The following is a 20,769-nucleotide window of genomic DNA, read 5'->3' on the forward strand; positions in this document are numbered from 1 at the left end:
TATATGGGGTGTATGATGTGTATATATATATATATATATATATATATATATATGGTGTATGATGTGTATATATATATATATATATATATATATATATATATATATATATGGGGTGTGTGATGTGTATATATATATATATATATATGGGGTGTGTGATGTAGATATATATATATGGGGTGTGTGATGTAGATATATATATATGGGGTGTGTGATGTAGATATATATATATATATGGGGTGTGTGATGTGTATATATATATATGGGGTGTGTGATGTGTATATATATATATATATATATATATATGGGGTGTATGATGTGTATATATATATATATATATATGGGGTGTATGATGTGTATATATATATATATATATATATATATATATATGGTGTATGATGTGTATATATATATATATATATATATATATATATATATATATATATGGGGTGTGTGATGTGTATATATATATATATATATATGGGGTGTGTGATGTAGATATATATATATGGGGTGTGTGATGTAGATATATATATATGGGGTGTGTGATGTAGATATATATATATGGGGTGTGTGATGTAGATATATATATATGGGGTGTATGATGTGTATATATATATATATATATATATGGGGTGTATGATGTATATATATATATATTATGTTATATATATATATATATGGGGTGTGTGATGTGTATATATATATATATGGGGCGTGTGATGTGTATATATATATATATGGGGGTGTGATGTGTATATATATATATATGGGGCGTGTGATGTGTATATATATATATGGGGTGTGTGATGTGTATATATATATATATGGGGTGTGTGATGTGTATATATATATATATGGGGTGTATGATGTGTATATATATATATATATATGGGTGTGTGATGTGTATATATATATATATATGGGTGTGTGATGTGTATATATATATATATGGGATGTATGATGTGTATATATATATATATGGGATGTATGATGTGTATATATATATATATATATATATATATATATATATATATATATGGGTGTATGATGTGTATATATATATATATATGGGGTGTATGATGTGTATATATATATATGGGGTGTATGATGTGTATATATATATATATATGGGGTGTGTGATGTGTATATATATATATATGGGGTGTGTGATGTGTATATATATATATGGGGCTGTGTGATGTGTATATATATATATATATGGGGGTGTGATGTGTATATATATATATATATATGGGGTGTGTGATGTGTATATATATATATGGGGTGTATGATGTGTATATATATATATGGGGTGTGTGATGTGTATATATATATATGGGGTGTGTGATGTGTATATATATATATGGGGTGTGTGATGTGTATATATATATATGGGGTGTGTGATGTGTTATATATATATGGGGTGTATGATGTGTATATATATATATATATGGGGTGTGTGATGTGTATATATATATATGGGGTGTGTGATGTGTATATATATATATGGGGTGTGTGATGTGTATATATATATAATGGGGTGTGTGATGTGTATATATATATATATATATGGGGTGTGTGATGTGTATATATATATATATATGGGGTGTGTGATGTGTGTAATATATATATGGGGTGTGTGATGTGTATATATATATATATATGGGGTGTGTGATGTGTATATATATATATGGGGTGTATGATGTGTATATATATATTATATGGGGTGTGTGATGTGTATATATATATATATATGGGGTGTGTGATGTGTATATATATATATATGGGTGTATGATGTGTATATATATATATGGGGTGTATGATGTGTATATATATATATATGGGGTGTGTGATGTGTATATATATATATGGGGTGTGTGATGTGTATATATATATATGGGGTGTGTGATGTGTATATATATATATGGGGTGTGTGATGTGTATATATATATATGGGTGTGTGATGTGTATATATATATAATATATGGGGGTGTGTGATGTGTATATATATATATATGGGGTGTGTGTGTGTATATATATATATGGGGTGTGTGATGTGTATATATATATATGGGGTGTATGATGTGTTATATATATATATATGGGGTGTGTGATGTGTATATATATATATGGCTGTGTGTGATGTGTATATATTATATATGGGGTGTGTGATGTGTATATATATATATATATGGGGTGTGTATGTGTATATATATATATATGGGGTGTATGATGTGTATATATATATATGGGGTGTGTGATGTGTATATATATATATGGGGTGTGTGATGTGTATATATATATATGGGTGTGTGATGTGTATATATATATGGGGTGTGATGTATCAGACATCAACAATTTAGGACATTTAGAGATAAAGATCATTAGCAGAATAATTAGGATTGTGGTGAATAAGCGTCTGTGACCCCCTGAACATCAGGAGAGGAGGAGGGAGGGGTGAGAGAGAGAGACACGGAGGAGGAGAAGGGAGGGGGGGGAGAGAGACACAGAGGAGGAGAAGGGAGGGGGGGGAGAGAGACACAGAGGAGGAGAAGGGAGGGGGGGGAGAGAGACACAGAGGAGGAGAAGGGAGGGGGGAGAGAGAGACACAGAGGAGGAGAAGGGAGGGGGGGGGAGAGAGAGACACGGAGGAAGAGGAGGAAGGGGGGAGAACACTGAGGAGAAGGGGGGGAGACACTGAGGAGAAGGGGGGGAGACACTGAGGAGAAGGGGGGGAGACACTGAGGAGAAGGGGGGGAGACACTGAGGAGAAGGGGGGGAGACACTGAGGAGAAGGGGGGAGACACTGAGGAGAAGGGGGGGAGACACTGAGGAGAAGGGGGGGAGACACTGAGGAGAAGGGGGGGAGACACTGAGGAGAAGGGGGGGAGACACTGAGGAGAAGGGGGGGAGACACTGAGGAGAAGGGGGGGGAGACACTGAGGAGAAGGGGGGGAGACCCTGAGGAGAAGGGGGGGAGACACTGAGGAGAAGGGGGGGAGACACTGAGGAGGGGGGGGGAGACACTGAGGAGGAGGAGGGGGGGAGACACTGAGGAGAAGGGGGGGAGACACTGAGGAGAAGGGGGGGAGACACTGAGGAGAAGGGGGGAGACACTGAGGAGAAGGGGGGGAGACACTGAGGAGAAGGGGGGGAGACACTGAGGAGAAGGGGGGGAGACACTGAGGAGAAGGGGGGGAGACACTGAGGAGAAGGGGGGGAGACACTGAGGAGAAGGGGGGGAGACACTGAGGAGAAGGGGGGGAGACACTGAGGAGAAGGGGGGGAGACACTGAGGAGAAGGGGGGGAGACACTGAGGAGAAGGGGGGGAGACACTGAGGAGAAGGGGGGAGACACTGAGGAGAAGGGGGGGAGACACTGAGGAGAAGGGGGGAGACACTGAGGAGAAGGGGGGGAGACACTGAGGAGAAGGGGGGGAGACACTGAGGAGAAGGGGGGGAGACACTGAGGAGAAGGGGGGGAGACACTGAGGAGAAGGGGGGGAGACACTGAGGAGAAGGGGGGGAGACACTGAGGAGAAGGGGGGGAGACACTGAGGAGAAGGGGGGGAGACACTGAGGAGAAGGGGGGGAGACACTGAGGAGAAGGGGGGGAGACACTGAGGAGAAGGGGGGGAGACACTGAGGAGAAGGGGGGGAGACACTGAGGAGAAGGGGGGGAGACACTGAGGAGAAGGGGGGGAGACACTGAGGAGAAGGGGGGGAGACACTGAGGAGAAGGGGGGGAGACACTGAGGAGAAGGGGGGGAGACACTGAGGAGAAGGGGGGGAGACACTGAGGAGGGGAGACACTGAGGAGAAGGGGGGGAGACACTGAGGAGAAGGGGGGGAGACACTGAGGAGAAGGGGGGGAGACACTGAGGAGAAGGGGGGAGACACTGAGGAGAAGGGGGGGAGACACTGAGGAGAAGGGGGGGGAGACACTGAGGAGAAGGGGGGGAGACACTGAGGAGAAGGGGGGGAGACACTGAGGAGAAGGGGGGGAGACACTGAGGAGAAGGGGGGGAGACACTGAGGAGAAGGGGGGGGAGACACTGAGGAGAAGGGGGGGAGACACTGAGGAGAAGGGGGGGAGACACTGAGGAGAAGGGGGGGAGACACTGAGGAGGAGGAGGAGGAGGAGGGGGGGACACTGAGGAGGAGGAGGAGGGGGGGACACTGAGGAGGAGGAGGAGGAGGGGGGGGGGACACTGAGGAGGAGGAGGAGGAGGGGGGGGACACTGAGGAGGAGGAGGAGGAGGGGGGGACACTGAGGAGGAGGAGGAGGGGGGGCACACTGAGGAGGAGGAGGAGGGGGGGGACACTGAGGAGGAGGAGGAGGGGGGACACTGAGGAGGAGGAGGAGGGGGGACACTGAGGAGGAGGAGGAGGAGGGGGGGGGACACTGAGGAGAAGGGAGGGGGAGAGAGAGACACGGAGGAGGAGAAGGGAGGGGGAGAGAGAGACACGGAGGAGGAGGAGGAGGGGGGGATACTGAGGAGGAGGAGGAGGGGGGGACACTGAGGAGGAGGAGGAGGGGGGGACACTGAGGAGGAGGAGGAGGGGGGGACACTGAGGAGGAGGAGGAGGGGGGGACACTGAGGAGGAGGAGGAGGGGGGACACTGAGGAGGAGGAGGAGGGGGGGACACTGAGGAGGAGGAGGAGGGGGGACACTGAGGAGGAGGAGGAGGGGGGGACACTGAGGAGGAGGAGGAGGAGGGGGGAGAGAGACACGGAGGAGGAGAAGGGAGGGGGAGAGAGACACTGAGGAGGAGGAGGAGGAGGGGGGAGACACTGAGGAGGAGGAGGAGGGGGGGAGAGAGACACGGAGGAGGAGAAGGGAGGGGGAGAGAGAGAGACTGAAGAGGAGGAGGAGGAGGAGAAGGGAGGGGGAGAGAGAGACACTGAAGAGGAGGAGGAGGGGGGAGACACTGAGGAGGAGGAGGAGGGGGGGAGACACTGAGGAGGAGGAGGGGGGGGGGAGACACTGAGGAGGAGGAGGGGGGAGACACTGAGGAGGAGCAGGAGGAGGGGGGGGGACACTGAGGAGGAGGGGGGAGACACTGAGGAGGAGGAGGGGGTCGACACTGAGGAGGAGCAGGAGGAGGGGGGGGCACTGAGGAGGAGGGGGGAGACACTGAGGAGGAGGGGGGACAGACACTGAGGAGGAGGGGGGGGAGACACTGAGGAGGAGGAGGAGGGGGGGGGAGACACTGAGGAGGAGGAGGAGGAGGGGGGGGGAGACACTGAGGAGGAGGAGGGGGGAGACACTGAGGAGGAGGAGGAGGGGGGAGACACTGAGGAGGAGGAGGGGGGAGACACTGAGGAGGAGCAGGAGGAGGGGGGGGGACACTGAGGAGGAGGGGGGAGACACTGAGGAGGAGGAGGGGGGAGACACTGAGGAGGAGCAGGAGGAGGGGGGGGGACACTGAGGAGGAGGGGGGAGACACTGAGGAGGAGGAGGGGGTCGACACTGAGGAGGAGCAGGAGGAGGGGGGGGCACTGAGGAGGAGGGGGGAGACACTGAGGAGGAGGGGGGACAGACACTGAGGAGGAGGGGGGGGAGACACTGAGGAGGAGGAGGAGGGGGGGGGAGACACTGAGGAGGAGGAGGAGGGGGGGGGAGACACTGAGGAGGAGGAGGGGGGGAGACACTGAGGAGGAGGGGGGACAGACACTGAGGAGGAGGGGGGGGAGACACTGAGGAGGAGGAGGGGGAGACACTGAGGAGGAGGAGGGGGGGGGGAGACACTGAGGAGGAGGAGGGGGGGGCACTGAGAGGCCGCGGTTGCCCCGGTTGCTATGGGTGACGGCTCTCACCTGCTTCTTCCTCTCCTCCACAGGATCCTCCCTCCCGGGCCGAACCACCCCGCGACCAGACAGGGGGGCTCCCTGCTACAACCGCCACTCCTGGGAGACTCAAGCCTGTAGCAAGCCGCTCACGCCCCTCTCTTGTACACTCAATGGATGCGTCCAGGAAGTCCCACCCCTCCCGGTCCTCAGATTCGGGTTGTACCATCACTATTTGTTGGGGGTGCAGTGTGACGGATGTGGGAGATACCAAGTTCTGTGCGCGGGGGTCATGCTCGCGTCCAGGTGCCGCGGCCGCCATATTGTCTGCGGAGTCCGTTACCGGGAGGGACATGACCCGGGTGTCACACAGACGCGGCCTGTGAGGTAGTAATGCCCGGCCCACGTCATGTTGTGTTCTGCGTCATCTTTAAGCGTCATCTTTAAGACGCGCGATACTGTGTGAACTAGGACTAAGGGGAAAAACCGCATTGGTGGCGGCTGCTGTGTTTATGTATAGATTATACACTGAGTATCAGTACAGGTACAGGTGAGCAGCCTATCAGCAGGATGTATGAGGTCAGTACAGGTGAGCGGCCTATCAGCAGGATGTATGAGGTCAGTACAGGTAAGGAGCCTATCAGCAGGATGTATGAGGTCAGTACAGGTGAGGAGCCTATCAGCAGGATGTATGAGGTCAGTACAGGTGAGGAGCCTATCAGCAGGATGTATGAGTCAGTACAGGTGAGCAGCCTATCAGCAGGATGTATGAGGTCAGTACAGGTGAGCAGCCTATCAGCAGGATGTATGAGGTCAGTACAGGTGAGCGGCCTATCAGCAGGATGTATGAGGTCAGTACAGGTGAGCAGCCTATCAGCAGGATGTATGAGGTCAGTACAGGTGAGGAGCCTATCAGCAGGATGTATGAGGTCAGTACAGGTGAGGAGCTATCAGCAGGATGTATGAGGTCAGTACAGGTGAGCAGATGTATGAGGTCAGTACAGGTGAGCGGCCTATCAGCAGGATGTATGAGGTCAGTACAGGTGAGGAGCCTATCAGCAGGATGTATGAGCTCAGTACAGGTGAGGAGCCTATCAGCAGGGTGTATGAGGTCAGTACAGGTGAGCGGCCTATCAGCAGGATGTATGAGGTCAGTACAGGTGAGCAGCCTATCAGCAGGGTGTATGAGGTCAGTACAGGTGAGGAGCCTATCAGCAGGGTGTATGAGGTCAGTACAGGTGAGGAGCCTATCAGCAGGGTGTATGAGGTCAGTACAGGTGAGGAGCCTATCAGCAGGGTGTATGAGGTCAGTACAGGTGAGGAGCCTATCAGCAGGGTGTATGAGGTCAGTACAGGTGAGGAGCCTATCAGCAGGGTGTATGAGGTCAGTACAGGTGAGGAGCCTATCAGCAGGGTGTATGAGGTCAGTACAGGTGAGGAGCCTATCAGCAGGGTGTATGAGGTCAGTACAGGTGAGGAGCCTATCAGCAGGGTGTATGAGGTCAGTACAGGTGAGGGGCCTATCAGCAGGGTGTATGAGGTCAGTACAGGTGAGGAGCCTATCAGCAGGGTGTATGAGGTCAGTACAGGTGAGGAGCCTATCAGCAGGATGTATGAGGTCAGTACAGGTGAGGAGCCTATCAGCAGGATGTATGAGGTCAGTACAGGTGAGGAGCCTATCAGCAGGGTGTATGAGGTCAGTACAGGTGAGCAGCCTATCAGCAGGATGTATGAGGTCAGTACAGGTGAGGAGCCTATCAGCAGGATGTATGAGGTCAGTACAGGTGAGGAGCCTATCTGCAGGATGTATGAGGTCAGTACAGGTGAGCAGCCTATCAGCAGGGTGTATGAGGTCAGTACAGGTGAGGAGCCTATCAGCAGGATGTATGAGGTCAGTACAGGTGAGGAGCCTATCAGCAGGATGTATGAGGTCAGTACAGGTGAGCGGCCTATCAGCAGGATGTATGAGGTCAGTACAGGTGAGGAGCCTATCAGCAGGATGTATGAGGTCAGTACAGGTGAGCAGCCTATCAGCAGGGTGTATGAGGTCAGTACAGGTGAGGAGCCTATCAGCAGGGTGTATGAGGTCAGTACAGGTGAGGAGCCTATCAGCAGGATGTATGAGGTCGGTACTGGTGAGCAGCCTATCAGCAGGATGTATGAGGTCAGTACAGGTGAGGAGCCTATCAGCAGGGTGTATGAGGTCAGTACAGGTGAGGAGCCTATCAGCAGGATGTATGAGCTCAGTACAGGTGAGGAGCCTATCAGCAGGGTGTATGAGGTCAGTACAGGTGAGCGGCCTATCAGCAGGATGTATGAGGTCAGTACAGGTGAGCAGCCTATCAGCAGGATGTATGAGGTCAGTACAGGTGAGCGGCCTATCAGCAGGGTGTATGAGGTCAGTACAGGTGAGGAGCCTATCAGCAGGATGTATGAGGTCAGTACAGGTGAGGAGCCTATCAGCAGGGTGTATGAGGTCAGTACAGGTGAGCGGCCTATCAGCAGGATGTATGAGGTCAGTACAGGTGAGGGGCCTATCAGTAGGATGTATGAGGTCAGTACAGGTGAGGAGCCTATCAGCAGGGTGTATGAGGTCAGTACAGGTGAGGAGCCTATCAGCAGGGTGTATGAGGTCAGTACAGGTGAGGAGCCTATCAGCAGGATGTATGAGGTCAGTACAGGTGAGGAGCCTATCAGCAGGATGTATGAGGTCAGTACAGGTGAGGAGCCTATCAGCAGGATGTATGAGGTCAGTACAGGTGAGGAGCCTATCAGCAGGATGTATGAGGTCAGTACAGGTGAGGAGCCTATCAGCAGGATGTATGAGGTCAGTACAGGTGAGGAGCCTATCAGCAGGGTGTATGAGGTCAGTACAGGTGAGGAGCCTATCAGCAGGATGTATGAGGTCAGTACAGGTGAGGAGCCTATCAGCAGGATGTATGAGGTCAGTACAGGTGAGCAGCCTATCAGCAGGGTGTATGAGGTCAGTACAGGTGAGGAGCCTATCAGCAGGGTGTATGAGGTCAGTACAGGTGAGCAGCCTATCAGCAGGGTGTATGAAGTCAGTACAGGTGAGGAGCCTATCAGCAGGGTGTATGAGGTCAGTACAGGTGAGGAGCCTATCAGCAGGATGTATGAGGTCAGTACAGGTGAGCAGCCTATCAGCAGGGTGTATGAGGTCAGTACAGGTGAGGAGCCTATCAGCAGGGTGTATGAGGTCAGTACAGGTGAGGAGCCTATCAGCAGGGTGTATGAGGTCAGTACAGGTGAGGAGCCTATCAGCAGGGTGTATGAGGTCAGTACAGGTGAGGAGCCTATCAGCAGGGTGTATGAGGTCAGTACAGGTGAGGGGCCTATCAGCAGGGTGTATGAGGTCAGTACAGGTGAGGAGCCTATCAGCAGGGTGTATGAGGTCAGTACAGGTGAGGAGCCTATCAGCAGGATGTATGAGGTCAGTACAGGTGAGGAGCCTATCAGCAGGATGTATGAGGTCAGTACAGGTGAGGAGCCTATCAGCAGGGTGTATGAGGTCAGTACAGGTGAGCAGCCTATCAGCAGGATGTATGAGGTCAGTACAGGTGAGGAGCCTATCAGCAGGATGTATGAGGTCAGTACAGGTGAGGAGCCTATCTGCAGGATGTATGAGGTCAGTACAGGTGAGCAGCCTATCAGCAGGGTGTATGAGGTCAGTACAGGTGAGGAGCCTATCAGCAGGATGTATGAGGTCAGTACAGGTGAGGAGCCTATCAGCAGGATGTATGAGGTCAGTACAGGTGAGCGGCCTATCAGCAGGATGTATGAGGTCAGTACAGGTGAGGAGCCTATCAGCAGGATGTATGAGGTCAGTACAGGTGAGCAGCCTATCAGCAGGGTGTATGAGGTCAGTACAGGTGAGGAGCCTATCAGCAGGGTGTATGAGGTCAGTACAGGTGAGGAGCCTATCAGCAGGATGTATGAGGTCAGTACAGATGAGGAGCCTATCAGCAGGATGTATGAGGTCAGTACAGGTAAGGAGCCTATCAGCAGGATGTATGAGGTCAGTACAGGTGAGCGGCCTATCAGCAGAGTGTATGAGGTCAGTACAGGTGAGGAGCCTATCAGCAGGGTGTATGAGGTCAGTACAGGTGAGGAGCCTATCAGCAGGATGTATGAGGTCAGTACAGGTGAGCAGCCTATCAGCAGGATGTATGAGGTCAGTACAGGTGAGGAGCCTATCAGCAGGGTGTATGAGGTCAGTACAGGTGAGGAGCCTATCAGCAGGGTGTATGAGGTCAGTACAGGTGAGGAGCCTATCAGCAGGGTGTATGAGGTCAGTACAGGTGAGGGGCCTATCAGCAGGGTGTATGAGGTCAGTACAGGTGAGGAGCCTATCAGCAGGATGTATGAGGTCAGTACAGGTGAGGAGCCTATCAGCAGGGTGTATGAGGTCAGTACAGGTGAGCAGCCTATCAGCAGGGTGTATGAGGTCAGTACAGGTGAGGAGCCTATCAGCAGGGTGTATGAGGTCAGTACAGGTGAGGAGCCTATCAGCAGGATGTATGAGGTCAGTACAGGTGAGGAGCCTATCATCAGGATGTATGAGGTCAGTACAGGTGAGCAGCCTATCAGCAGGATGTATGAGGTCAGTACAGGTGAGCAGCCTATCAGCAGGATGTATGAGGTCAGTACAGGTGAGGAGCCTATCAGCAGGATGTATGAGGTCAGTACAGGTGAGGAGCCTATCAGCAGGATGTATGAGGTCAGTACAGGTGAGGAGCCTATCAGCAGGATGTATGAGGTCAGTACAGGTGAGGAGCCTATCAACAGGATGTATGAGGTCAGTACAGGTGAGGAGCCTATCAGCAGGATGTATGAGGTCAGTACAGGTGAGGAGCCTATCAGCAGGATGTATGAGGTCAGTACAGGTGAGCAGCCTATCAGCAGGATGTATGAGGTCAGTACAGGTGAGGAGCCTATCAGCAGGATGTATGAGGTCAGTACAGGTGAGCGGCCTATCAGCAGGGTGTATGAGGTCAGTACAGGTGAGCAGCCTATCAGCAGGGTGTATGAGGTCAGTACAGGTGAGCAGCCTATCAGCAGGATGTATGAGCTCAGTACAGGTGAGGAGCCTATCAGCAGGGTGTATGAGGTCAGTACAGGTGAGCGGCCTATCAGCAGGGTGTATGAGGTCAGTACAGGTGAGGAGCCTATCAGCAGGATGTATGAGGTCAGTACAGGTGAGGGGCCTATCAGTAGGATGTATGAGGTCAGTACAGGTGAGCAGCCTATCAGCAGGGTGTATGAGGTCAGTACAGGTGAGGAGCCTATCAGCAGGGTGTATGAGGTCAGTACAGGTGAGGAGCCTATCAGCAGGATGTATGAGGTCAGTACAGGTGAGCAGCCTATCAGCAGGGTGTATGAGGTCAGTACAGGTGAGCGGCCTATCAGCAGAGTGTATGAGGTCAGTACAGGTGAGGAGCCTATCAGCAGGATGTATGAGGTCAGTACAGGTGAGCAGCCTATCAGCAGGATGTATGAGGTCAGTACAGGTGAGGAGCCTATCAGCAGGATGTATGAGGTCAGTACAGGTGAGGAGCCTATCAGCGGGGTGTATGAGGTCAGTACAGGTGAGGAGCCTATCAGCAGGATGTATGAGGTCAGTACAGGTGAGGAGCCTATCAGCAGGATGTATGAGGTCAGTACAGGTGAGGAGCCTATCAGCAGGATGTATGAGGTCAGTACAGGTGAGGAGCCTATCAGCAGGATGTATGAGGTCAGTACAGGTGAGCAGCCTATCAGCAGGATGTATGAGGTCAGTACAGGTGAGCAGCCTATCAGCAGGATGTATGAGGTCAGTACAGGTGAGGAGCCTATCAGCGGGGTGTATGAGGTCAGTACAGGTGAGGAGCCTATCAGCAGGATGTATGAGGTCAGTACAGGTGAGGAGCCTATCAGCAGGGTGTATGAGGTCAGTACAGGTGAGGAGCCTATCAGCAGGGTGTATGAGGTCAGTACAGGTGAGGAGCCTATCAGCAGGGTGTATGAGGTCAGTACAGGTGAGGAGCCTATCAGCAGGGTGTATGAGGTCAGTACAGGTGAGCAGCCTATCAGCAGGATGTATGAGGTCAGTACAGGTGAGCAGCCTATCAGCAGGATGTATGAGGTCAGTACAGGTGAGGAGCCTATCAGCAGGGTGTATGAGGTCAGTACAGGTGAGGAGCCTATCAGCAGGATGTATGAGGTCAGTACAGGTGAGGAGCCTATCAGCAGGGTGTATGAGGTCAGTACAGGTGAGGAGCCTATCAGCAGGGTGTATGAGGTCAGTACAGGTGAGGAGCCTATCAGCAGGGTGTATGAGGTCAGTACAGGTGAGGAGCCTATCAGCAGGATGTATGAGGTCAGTACAGGTGAGGAGCCTATCAGCAGGATGTATGAGGTCAGTACAGGTGAGCAGCCTATCAGCAGGGTGTATGAGGTCTGTACAGGTGAGGAGCCTATCAGCAGGGTGTATGAGGTCAGTACAGGTGAGGAGCCTATCAGCAGGGTGTATGAGGTCAGTACAGGTGAGGAGCCTATCAGCAGGATGTATGAGGTCAGTACAGGTGAGGAGCCTATCAGCAGGGTGTATGGGGTCAGTACAGGTGAGGAGCCTATCAGCAGGATGTATGAGGTCAGTACAGGTGAGGAGCCTATCAGCAGGATGTATGAGGTCAGTACAGGTGAGCAGCCTATCAGCAGGATGTATGAGGTCAGTACAGGTGAGCAGCCTATCAGCAGGATGTATGAGGGCAGTACAGGTGAGGAGCCTATCAGCAGGATGTATGAGGTCAGTACAGGTGAGGAGCCTATCAGCAGGGTGTATGAGGTCAGTACAGGTGAGGAGCCTATCAGCAGGATGTATGAGGTCAGTACAAGTATTGAAGGATTTAGGATTAGGTTGGTCTCCTTGACCTCCCACTTGTCCCTTGGGGTCTCTCATCCAGGTGTTCGCCTCGTCTGCAGGTGATGTGGATGATGTGCATCTGGTTTTGTTGCCACATTAATCCTGGTTTCCATCCTCTGTGTTGCAGGTCATGTCTGAAGACCCTCCTTGTCCTAATGACCCAATCGCCTCCCCCAGACAGGACCTTATCCCGGGTCCTGCCAGGTCACTCTCCAGACTCCTCCTCTCCAAGGACGACCTGACCTCGATCCATGATCCTAACAAAACCCTAAGAATCCAGAGGCGGAGAACAAAGAAAGAACGTAACAATGCCACATCCATGTCACATACTGAAGTCTTCAAGAAGAAGCCCCTCCCCCGAGGAGTTCATCCGAGGAGCAGCCTGGCCAGCAAGATGGCGGCTCAGTCTGTAACCAAAGGCGCCTTTAACCCATTGAGAGTCTTCATAACAGAGAAGCGTCTGACCAGTCACCAGGGGATCTTCAACCGAGAGATCAAGTCTATTGAAATTGGGAGACTCTTAGAGCCGTCAGCGGAGGCGGGTCCATCACCGGCTGGTACTGCCCAATGCAGAAAGACACCACAGGATCATAGGGACCTCCACCTCCATCCAAGACCTGGATCCAAAAATCAAGATGTACCTTCCCCTCCTGAGGATTCCCCAGGTTTACTGCCTAATGTCTCCGAACCAGCCGAGTGCAGCCGACAAGAGCCGCCGGAGGAGGAGAAGAGCCCTGACCGTGCCGAGCCGGGTGGTGAAGCCACAACATCTCCTCAGCAGCTCGCGCCCATCCTGGAGACAGCAGAGAGCGTCATAAACCTGCTGAGTGCACACTCACTATTCCCTGACCGTGACCTGGTGAAGGAGACCCGGCGCGATCTGCTGGACAAGGCGAGAAATATATGGGATATAATCCCTGAGGAGCCTGCAAGGGGAGAGCACCTCCAGATAGGTAATGCCAATGTCCACCACCCACTGTGTCACCAGACCGGGGGGACTGGATGCACGGGCACCCACTGTGTCACCAGACCGGGGGGGACTGGATGCATGTGCACCCACTGTGTCACCATACCGAGGGGGACTGGATGCATGTGCACCCACTGTGTCACCAGACCGGGGGGGGACTGGATGCATGTGCACCCACTGTGTCACCAGACCGGGGGGGGACTGGATGCATGTGCACCCACTGTGTCACCAGACCGGGGGGGACTGGATGCATGTGCACCCACTGTGTCACCAGACCGGGGGGGGACTGGATGCATGTGCACCCACTGTGTCACCAGACCGGGGGGGACTGGATGCATGTGCACCCACTGTGTCACCAGACCGGGGGGGGGACTGGATGCATGTGCACCCACTGTGTCACCAGACCGGGGGGGGACTGGATGCATGTGCACCCACTGTGTCACCAGACCGGGGGGACTGGATGCACGGGCACCCACTGTGTCACCAGACCGGGGGGGGACTGGATGTATGTGCACCCACTGTGTCACCAGACCGGGGGGGGGGACTGGATGCATGTGCACCCACTGTGTCACCAGACCGGGGGGGGGGCTGGATGCATGTGCACCCACTGTGTCACCAGACCGGGGGGGACTGGATGCATGTGCACCCACTGTGTCACCAGACCGGGGGGGACTGGATGCATGTGCACCCACTGTGTCACCAGACCGGGGGAGGACTGGATGCATGTGCACCCACTGTGTCACCAGACCGGGGGGGACTGGATGCACGTGCACCCACTGTGTCACCAGACCGGGGGGGGACTGGATGCATGTGCACCCACTGTGTCACCAGACCGGGGGGGGGGGGCTGGATGCATGTGCACCCACTGTGTCACCAGACCGGGGGGGGGGGCTGGATGCATGTGCACCCACTGTGTCACCAGACCGGGGGGGGACTGGATGCATGTGCACCCACTGTGTCACCAGACCGGGGGGGGACTGGATGCATGTGCACCCACTGTGTCACCAGACCGGGGGGGGACTGGATGCATGTGCACCCACTGTGTCACCAGACCGGGGGGGGACTGGATGCATGTGCACCCACTGTGTCACCAGACCGGGGGGGACTGGATGCACGTGCACCCACTGTGTCACCAGACCGGGGGGGGACTGGATGCATGTGCACCCACTGTGTCACCAGACCGGGGGAGGACTGGATGCATGTGCACCCACTGTGTCACCAGACCGGGGGGGACTGGATGCACGTGCACCCACTGTGTCACCAGACCGGGGGGGGACTGGATGCATGTGCACCCACTGTGTCACCAGACCGGGGGGGACTGGATGCATGTGCACCCACTGTGTCACCAGACCGGGGGGGGGACTGGATGCATGTGCACCCACTGTGTCACCAGACCGGGGGGGGGGGGCTGGATGCATGTGCACCCACTGTGTCACCAGACCGGGGGGGGGGCTGGATGCATGTGCACCCACTGTGTCACCAGACCGGGGGGGGGACTGGATGCATGTGCACCCACTGTGTCACCAGACCGGGGGGGACTGGATGCATGTGCACCCACTGTGTCACCATACCGAGGGGGACTGGATGCATGTGCACCCACTGTGTCACCAGACCGGGGGGGGGACTGGATGCATGTGCACCCACTGTGTCACCAGACCGGGGGGGGACTGGATGCATGTGCACCCACTGTGTCACCAGACCGGGGGGACTGGATGCATGTGCACCCACTGTGTCACCAGACCGGGGGGACTGGATGCATGTGCACCCACTGTGTCACCAGACCGGGGGGGACTGGATGCATGTGCACCCACTGTGTCACCAGACCGGGGGGGACTGGATGCACGGGCACTCACTGTGTCACCAGACCGGGGGGGACTGGATGCACGTGCACCCACTGTGTCACCAGACTGGGGGGGACTGGATGCATGTGCACCCACTGTGTCACCAGACTGGGGGGACTGGATGCATGTGCACCCACTGTGTCACTAGACCGGGGGGGGACTGGATGCATGTGCACCCTCTGTGTCACCAGACCGGGGGGGACTGGATGCATGTGCACCCACTGTGTCACCAGACCGGGGGGGACTGGATGCATGTGCACCCACTGTGTCACCAGACCGGGGGGGACTGGATGCATGTGCACCCACTGTGTCACCAGACCGGGTGCTGCAGCAAGGTTGTGACCACATGTCTACAGTCTCTTTATGTTTCCCTTTGAACAGTATATGGCTTGTTCATTGCTGCTGCTTGGGGACAGCTCTTTACCTCTACTTTGCGTAAAAAATGGTTGACAGAGAGCACAGCAGTGTGAGGACCCAGCCCCCTACAATTCTGGAATAAAAATCCATGCATCACAGTCCTGCTGCTACTAATATAAAGTAACCCTGATTTTGATCATCTTTCTGGATGTTGTAGTCCGTCGCTGTCCTGTGTCCTGTGCTGTATTCCAGATTTCATCTGACTGAACACGTTCCTCTACCTCATGTTTGTGGCCTTGGCGGCAGCCGCTTGGTGCGGGTTTTACAAATTTTCCCATGTAGAGGTGACCTGTATTATCCCTTGCCATGTGCACAGCGTCCGTCCTCTTATACCCTACAGTGAAGTGAAATCACAGCGTGGGTTAAATTTTTATGAGAAATAATTTCCTCTTAGAGGCGCGGTGTGGATTTGCTGTGATTGCTCACTAGGTGTCAGTGTGTGCAATGAATCCTCACACGGAGAAGCCTCGGAGTATCTTCTGCCGATCCTTCAGGTAACGTTCATAATGTTATTAACCCCACGTTACAAAAGAAACTGGACCAGGGGTTGTCATGTCACATTGATGAATGGGCCGGGCCGGTACAGTACATGGGTCCTCGGACAGTGTCACGTCTATAACTATCTATAGTCTGGCTGAATGTGTCCCCAGCGACACGTGCCCCGCGCCACACACCAATCCCATATTTTGTGGTCGAGTCTTTGGTGGGACAAGACCAAAGGCAAAAAAACTCCATAGCCGTGCAGAGGTGCTGTGTACATGAAACGATGAGATGTTTCTAGGTTATCGCTGCTTTTCTTATGTTGGATAAGTAGAATTTTGGCTGTGACCGTCTGTCAGACGTCCCCTTCATCCTCCTCATCTACATAAGACGCCCCCGTCAGCGATGCCTTAATATTAATGTGAGAGTGAAGATCCAGCGGGACGGGCGATGCTCGGCCTAATCCCACGCCTCCTGCTATGTAGGTCGCCCTCCGGCGCCGCTTCCAGCCCCTGGCGCTTAGAGGATGATCGCATAAAATGTTCTTCGACACTGATGGATCTCACAAATCTCACGGCAGAGGCGGCCAAGGACGCGGGATACAGAACGAGTACGGGGGCTGCTGGACGCTCATCGCTACGTCTCCAGGATCCCGGTGCTGTGAGTCGCTGTAGTCCAGAGATCTTCTCCTCTTCTTGTTTTGTAGGTGATGATCCAATGTGCAATGATCAGTGTGTAGGAACCGACACCGAGAGATCCGCCCCGGATACCCAGAATGCAGCGCAGCCCATACCGGTTTCCCCGCAGAGGTTCCGGCCATTTCCCAGGGACAGTCCGGCGCACACGATTATAAAGATGGTGAGTCCCGTCACATGCCATGTCCCTGTCTAAGGCCACATTAGGACGGCCATGGCGCAGCACCCAGCCGGGAGGAGGAGAAGTGAGTGCTCCTCACCCCTCTCCATAGAAAGCCGATGACCCAGTCATGGTGCCGTGAGACACCGGGTAACATGGACCTCAAGGGGTGACAAATTCTGCATCTGGATCACAGCCCTCTATTACGGTCATGTGAATAAGCCCTAAGGTTACATGCACATGTACACGTCCGTATTTTATACAGCACGATTCACTGAAGTCGCGCTCACTGACGGGTGGTTTTCACAGTTCCGTATCATGTTTGTCACGTCCGCTATGATAGAGCAGGTCCGATTCGGGTCCGTTTTTGCGGGCCTGTGTCTTCCCATAGAAGTCTACGGAGCTGTGAATAATACTGATGCCTTCCGCATGCCGTCTGTACTTCCGGAACATTTGCCTGGTAATCAAAAATAATTAGGTGACTGGAACGAGCCAAGGACATCATTGCCAGCTCTGCCTGTTTTATATTTTTTTTTTAAATGTTTTTTATTCATTTTTTCAAACAAGTACAAGAGTACAATATACATATAGCATTTTTCTGACATTTTCATATATATCTTTACATTCACTGGCTGTTAAGGATAACATCATAATTGAGTATTATTGTTATTAGATACGTGTCTTTAGCGTCATCTGCAAGTTTCTTATAATCCTATTAACATTTTGGAGTGTTAACGAACTCCTAACCAGGGTGGTTAAAATGGTTGTTGGGGGGGGGGGAGGGGGATGGGTAGGAAACAAAGAAATATTGGCGAGCTGTGGTTTATTAATTGTCTATACTGTGTGTTCTGTAGACAGTCAGGTTACGGTTTGTGGTATTTGCTGCTTGTCCAGAGGTTCCATTTAGTTGTAAATTTGTTGAAGGTGGTGTTTTGATGCGCTAATATTCCTTCATAGGCGCAGGTAGTTAGATACGTGGAGAGAGAAAGGATTAGAAGAGATTAATGATATTCTCAACCCTAAGGGTCAAATAGATGCCAGATACTTAACATCGGCTAAAGGCCTCACAAACAACGAAGCCCAACAAATAACAAAGATCAAAAACCTATATAATTCACTTAACCAGGTGACACCTAAATTCGATCCTAACCTACTAGAATTTCTAGATAAACAAAATCCAGAAAAAAAAGGAATCTCTTTCTTTTATAATAAAACAGGGAAAAGAACGGTGTTCACCAAGAGTCACAGTATGATAAAATGGGAAGAAGATCTTCAAGAGACATTCCCAATACCAAAATGGGAAGCAGCTCTGCCTGTTTTATACGGTCTGTAAGTACGTTGGACACGCGGTCCGTATTTACGCCCTTACGAGGGAGAAACTGAAGAAAACCGGACACACACGGAGGACAAATACTGGGAACAGATCCAGTATTTTCAGGCCGTATAAAATATTTGCTGTGTGCATGTAGCTTACTGGAAGCGTGGCCTTGTAGTGTGTCCCCACCATGTGGGTTACAGCAGGAGAGTTGTGGTTATCCGGCCTCATCTCCTCCACCACTGTCATAGCCATTGCACATCTCCATTGCCCCGGACAGTGGGTGGATCCTGGATCTTAGGAGATCCTCCACCCACAGTCATATTGAACAGTTTGTGTAGTTTTGCTGTATGTTTGTGACCTTCTGTCATTTTTCGTCTACAGATGAACCCAGATCACCTGAGACACATGGAGATTGGGCAGCAGCCCCTCCATTATGGACCCGGTGCTGTGCCCTCATCTCTCAGCCCTCGCAGTGTAGTAAGTGTCCATTCATCAGGTCATCGTCCTAGTCTGAGACAAGGCAGGAGAATATCCGGCTCCTGTAGGGTGAGGAGAACCGGACGGATGTCTAGTATCCCTATGGATGACTCTAGCCCTGAGGTCAGATGGAGATTGCCAAACGATCTACCAGCAGATTCCTCCTACAACGTTCCATCACGTTATATCAGACACATCCGCTCTTCACGGGTAACAAAGCCGGACTGTGGACTTAGGACACCCATGGGAGACCTCTCCGAGGAGCCGTACCTGTCGGGTATAAGAATGGAGCAGAGCTCTTCAGATAACAGCAGAACATCCGATGTCTTCTGGAGTACAAGAGGTCAGAGGTCGTCTCCTGCCAAGACCCTGGAGATTTATCCTAAAGCCGCCAGGCTTCCCCACAGGACACAAGGCCCTCATAGGACGTATTCTGAAAGCAATTTAGGGGGTCAACACAGATATTCCCTGCAGACGCCGGTCACTGGAGCTCGTGGCCCCTCAGGTTTATACTCATTAGATGTATTTGGGGAACAGGGAAGGGAGACAGAAAGATTTGTGTCCTCCTGGCAGGGAGCAGGACTGGGACAACATGATGGAGCCGCGCCAAAACGAAGGTGTTTACACGAGTCTGGACGTCATTACTTGTGTAATTCACCATCGAGAGAGGATCCCTGTCCCAGAGGGCACTCAGGGAATAGTCCCAGAGGGCACCTGTGGAATATGCCCAGTACCAGAGGGCACCCAGAGAATAATCCCAGTCGGCACCCAGGGAATAATCCCAGTCACAGAGGGCACCCAGGGAGTAATGTTGCCAGTGAATGGCTCCACAGTGAAGACTGGCCACACAGGAGGTCACATGGAGACCCAAGGATCTCCCCACAATTCACACGGAAGGGATTCACATTCATTCCCTTCCCACGGGGGAACTCTACAAAGAAAGAGGTGAGAAGCAACCGGAGCCCTGGCACCTGGGTGTACCCCAGAATGAAGCTGTACCTATAGTAGCAACCCCCGAGGATGCCCTTGCGCTGTGTCCCCCATCGTAGCTGCTGTGATCATCTCCCCTTTGTAGAACTATAATAAACATTTCATATTTTCATGTATTCCGTGGTTTCCTTCGCTCTGCCTTCTCTTCTCTGTGATGTTTCTTTCATCTCTATCACCATTGCCTCTTCTTGTAGCCTCTTAGCTTTCAATGCAACTTATTGGCATTAAGGGCTGTACTTTAGTTTATCGTCAATTGCAGATGATGCATCCAGGGAGTAAGGAATAGCCTCAGTTATCATCACTGAATCTCTTCTACCATGTGTCCGCCATGGTGTGAGCTCATCCCGGCCGCCCTGTGGGGGTTGGATCTGTATCCACTAGTCCATCACCGATCTATACAGAGCCTATATCTTACACTTATGGGCCTGTTCCTTACGGCATAAATCTACAGTGGTCACCGAACTGTGGCTCTCCAGGTAGAACTACAACTCACAGCAAGAAGAGGCAAGTTTACAAAGCAAAGCGGACTGAAAGTCCCACCAAAGAACTGACCCTAATGTCCATCCATGCACAAGATTAATTATGAGCCTTAATGAACCAAGTGCTAAATATTGGCATAAAGTTATCGTCCTAGGAAAAGGCTCAATGTCAGGGAAGATAATTAAGCACAAGAGTCTTAAGGACCAGGCTCAAATTCAGGTTCGGTGTTGC

The 20,769-nt window shown here is 52.2% G+C and overlaps 2 protein-coding genes across 5 annotated transcripts in view; one reads left to right on the forward strand and one right to left on the reverse strand.

The window, feature by feature from the left end:
* The window catches only part of PAFAH1B3 (platelet activating factor acetylhydrolase 1b catalytic subunit 3), a 19,578-nt gene extending 13,617 nt beyond the window's left edge, over nt 1–5,961 (reverse strand). For both annotated transcript variants that reach the window (XM_072113770.1, XM_072113769.1), the window contains exon 1: nt 5,822–5,961. The gene's annotated coding sequence lies outside the window, so the exon portion shown is untranslated. The remainder of the gene's footprint in view (nt 1–5,821) is intronic.
* On the forward strand, nt 5,920–20,151 carry PRR19 (proline rich 19). 3 transcript variants are annotated; one of them, XM_072113765.1, is made up of 5 exons: nt 5,920–6,010; nt 12,841–13,666; nt 16,999–17,028; nt 17,125–17,276; nt 18,973–20,151. In XM_072113765.1, the coding sequence occupies exons 1-5, from the start codon at nt 5,969–5,971 to the stop codon at nt 20,071–20,073; spliced, it is 2,151 nt and encodes a 716-aa protein (XP_071969866.1). In that variant the 5' UTR covers nt 5,920–5,968; the 3' UTR covers nt 20,074–20,151. The 3 variants fall into 3 exon arrangements, with proteins under 3 accessions (XP_071969866.1, XP_071969867.1, XP_071969868.1); XM_072113767.1 differs by lacking the exon at nt 5,920–6,010 and adding an exon at nt 6,022–6,178; XM_072113766.1 differs by lacking the exon at nt 16,999–17,028.
* The last annotated feature ends 618 nt before the right edge of the window (nt 20,152–20,769 follow it).

The sequence above is a fragment of the Engystomops pustulosus genome, chromosome 6 (assembly GCF_040894005.1).
Source record: "Engystomops pustulosus chromosome 6, aEngPut4.maternal, whole genome shotgun sequence".
NCBI classification, from domain to species: domain Eukaryota; kingdom Metazoa; phylum Chordata; class Amphibia; order Anura; family Leptodactylidae; genus Engystomops; species Engystomops pustulosus.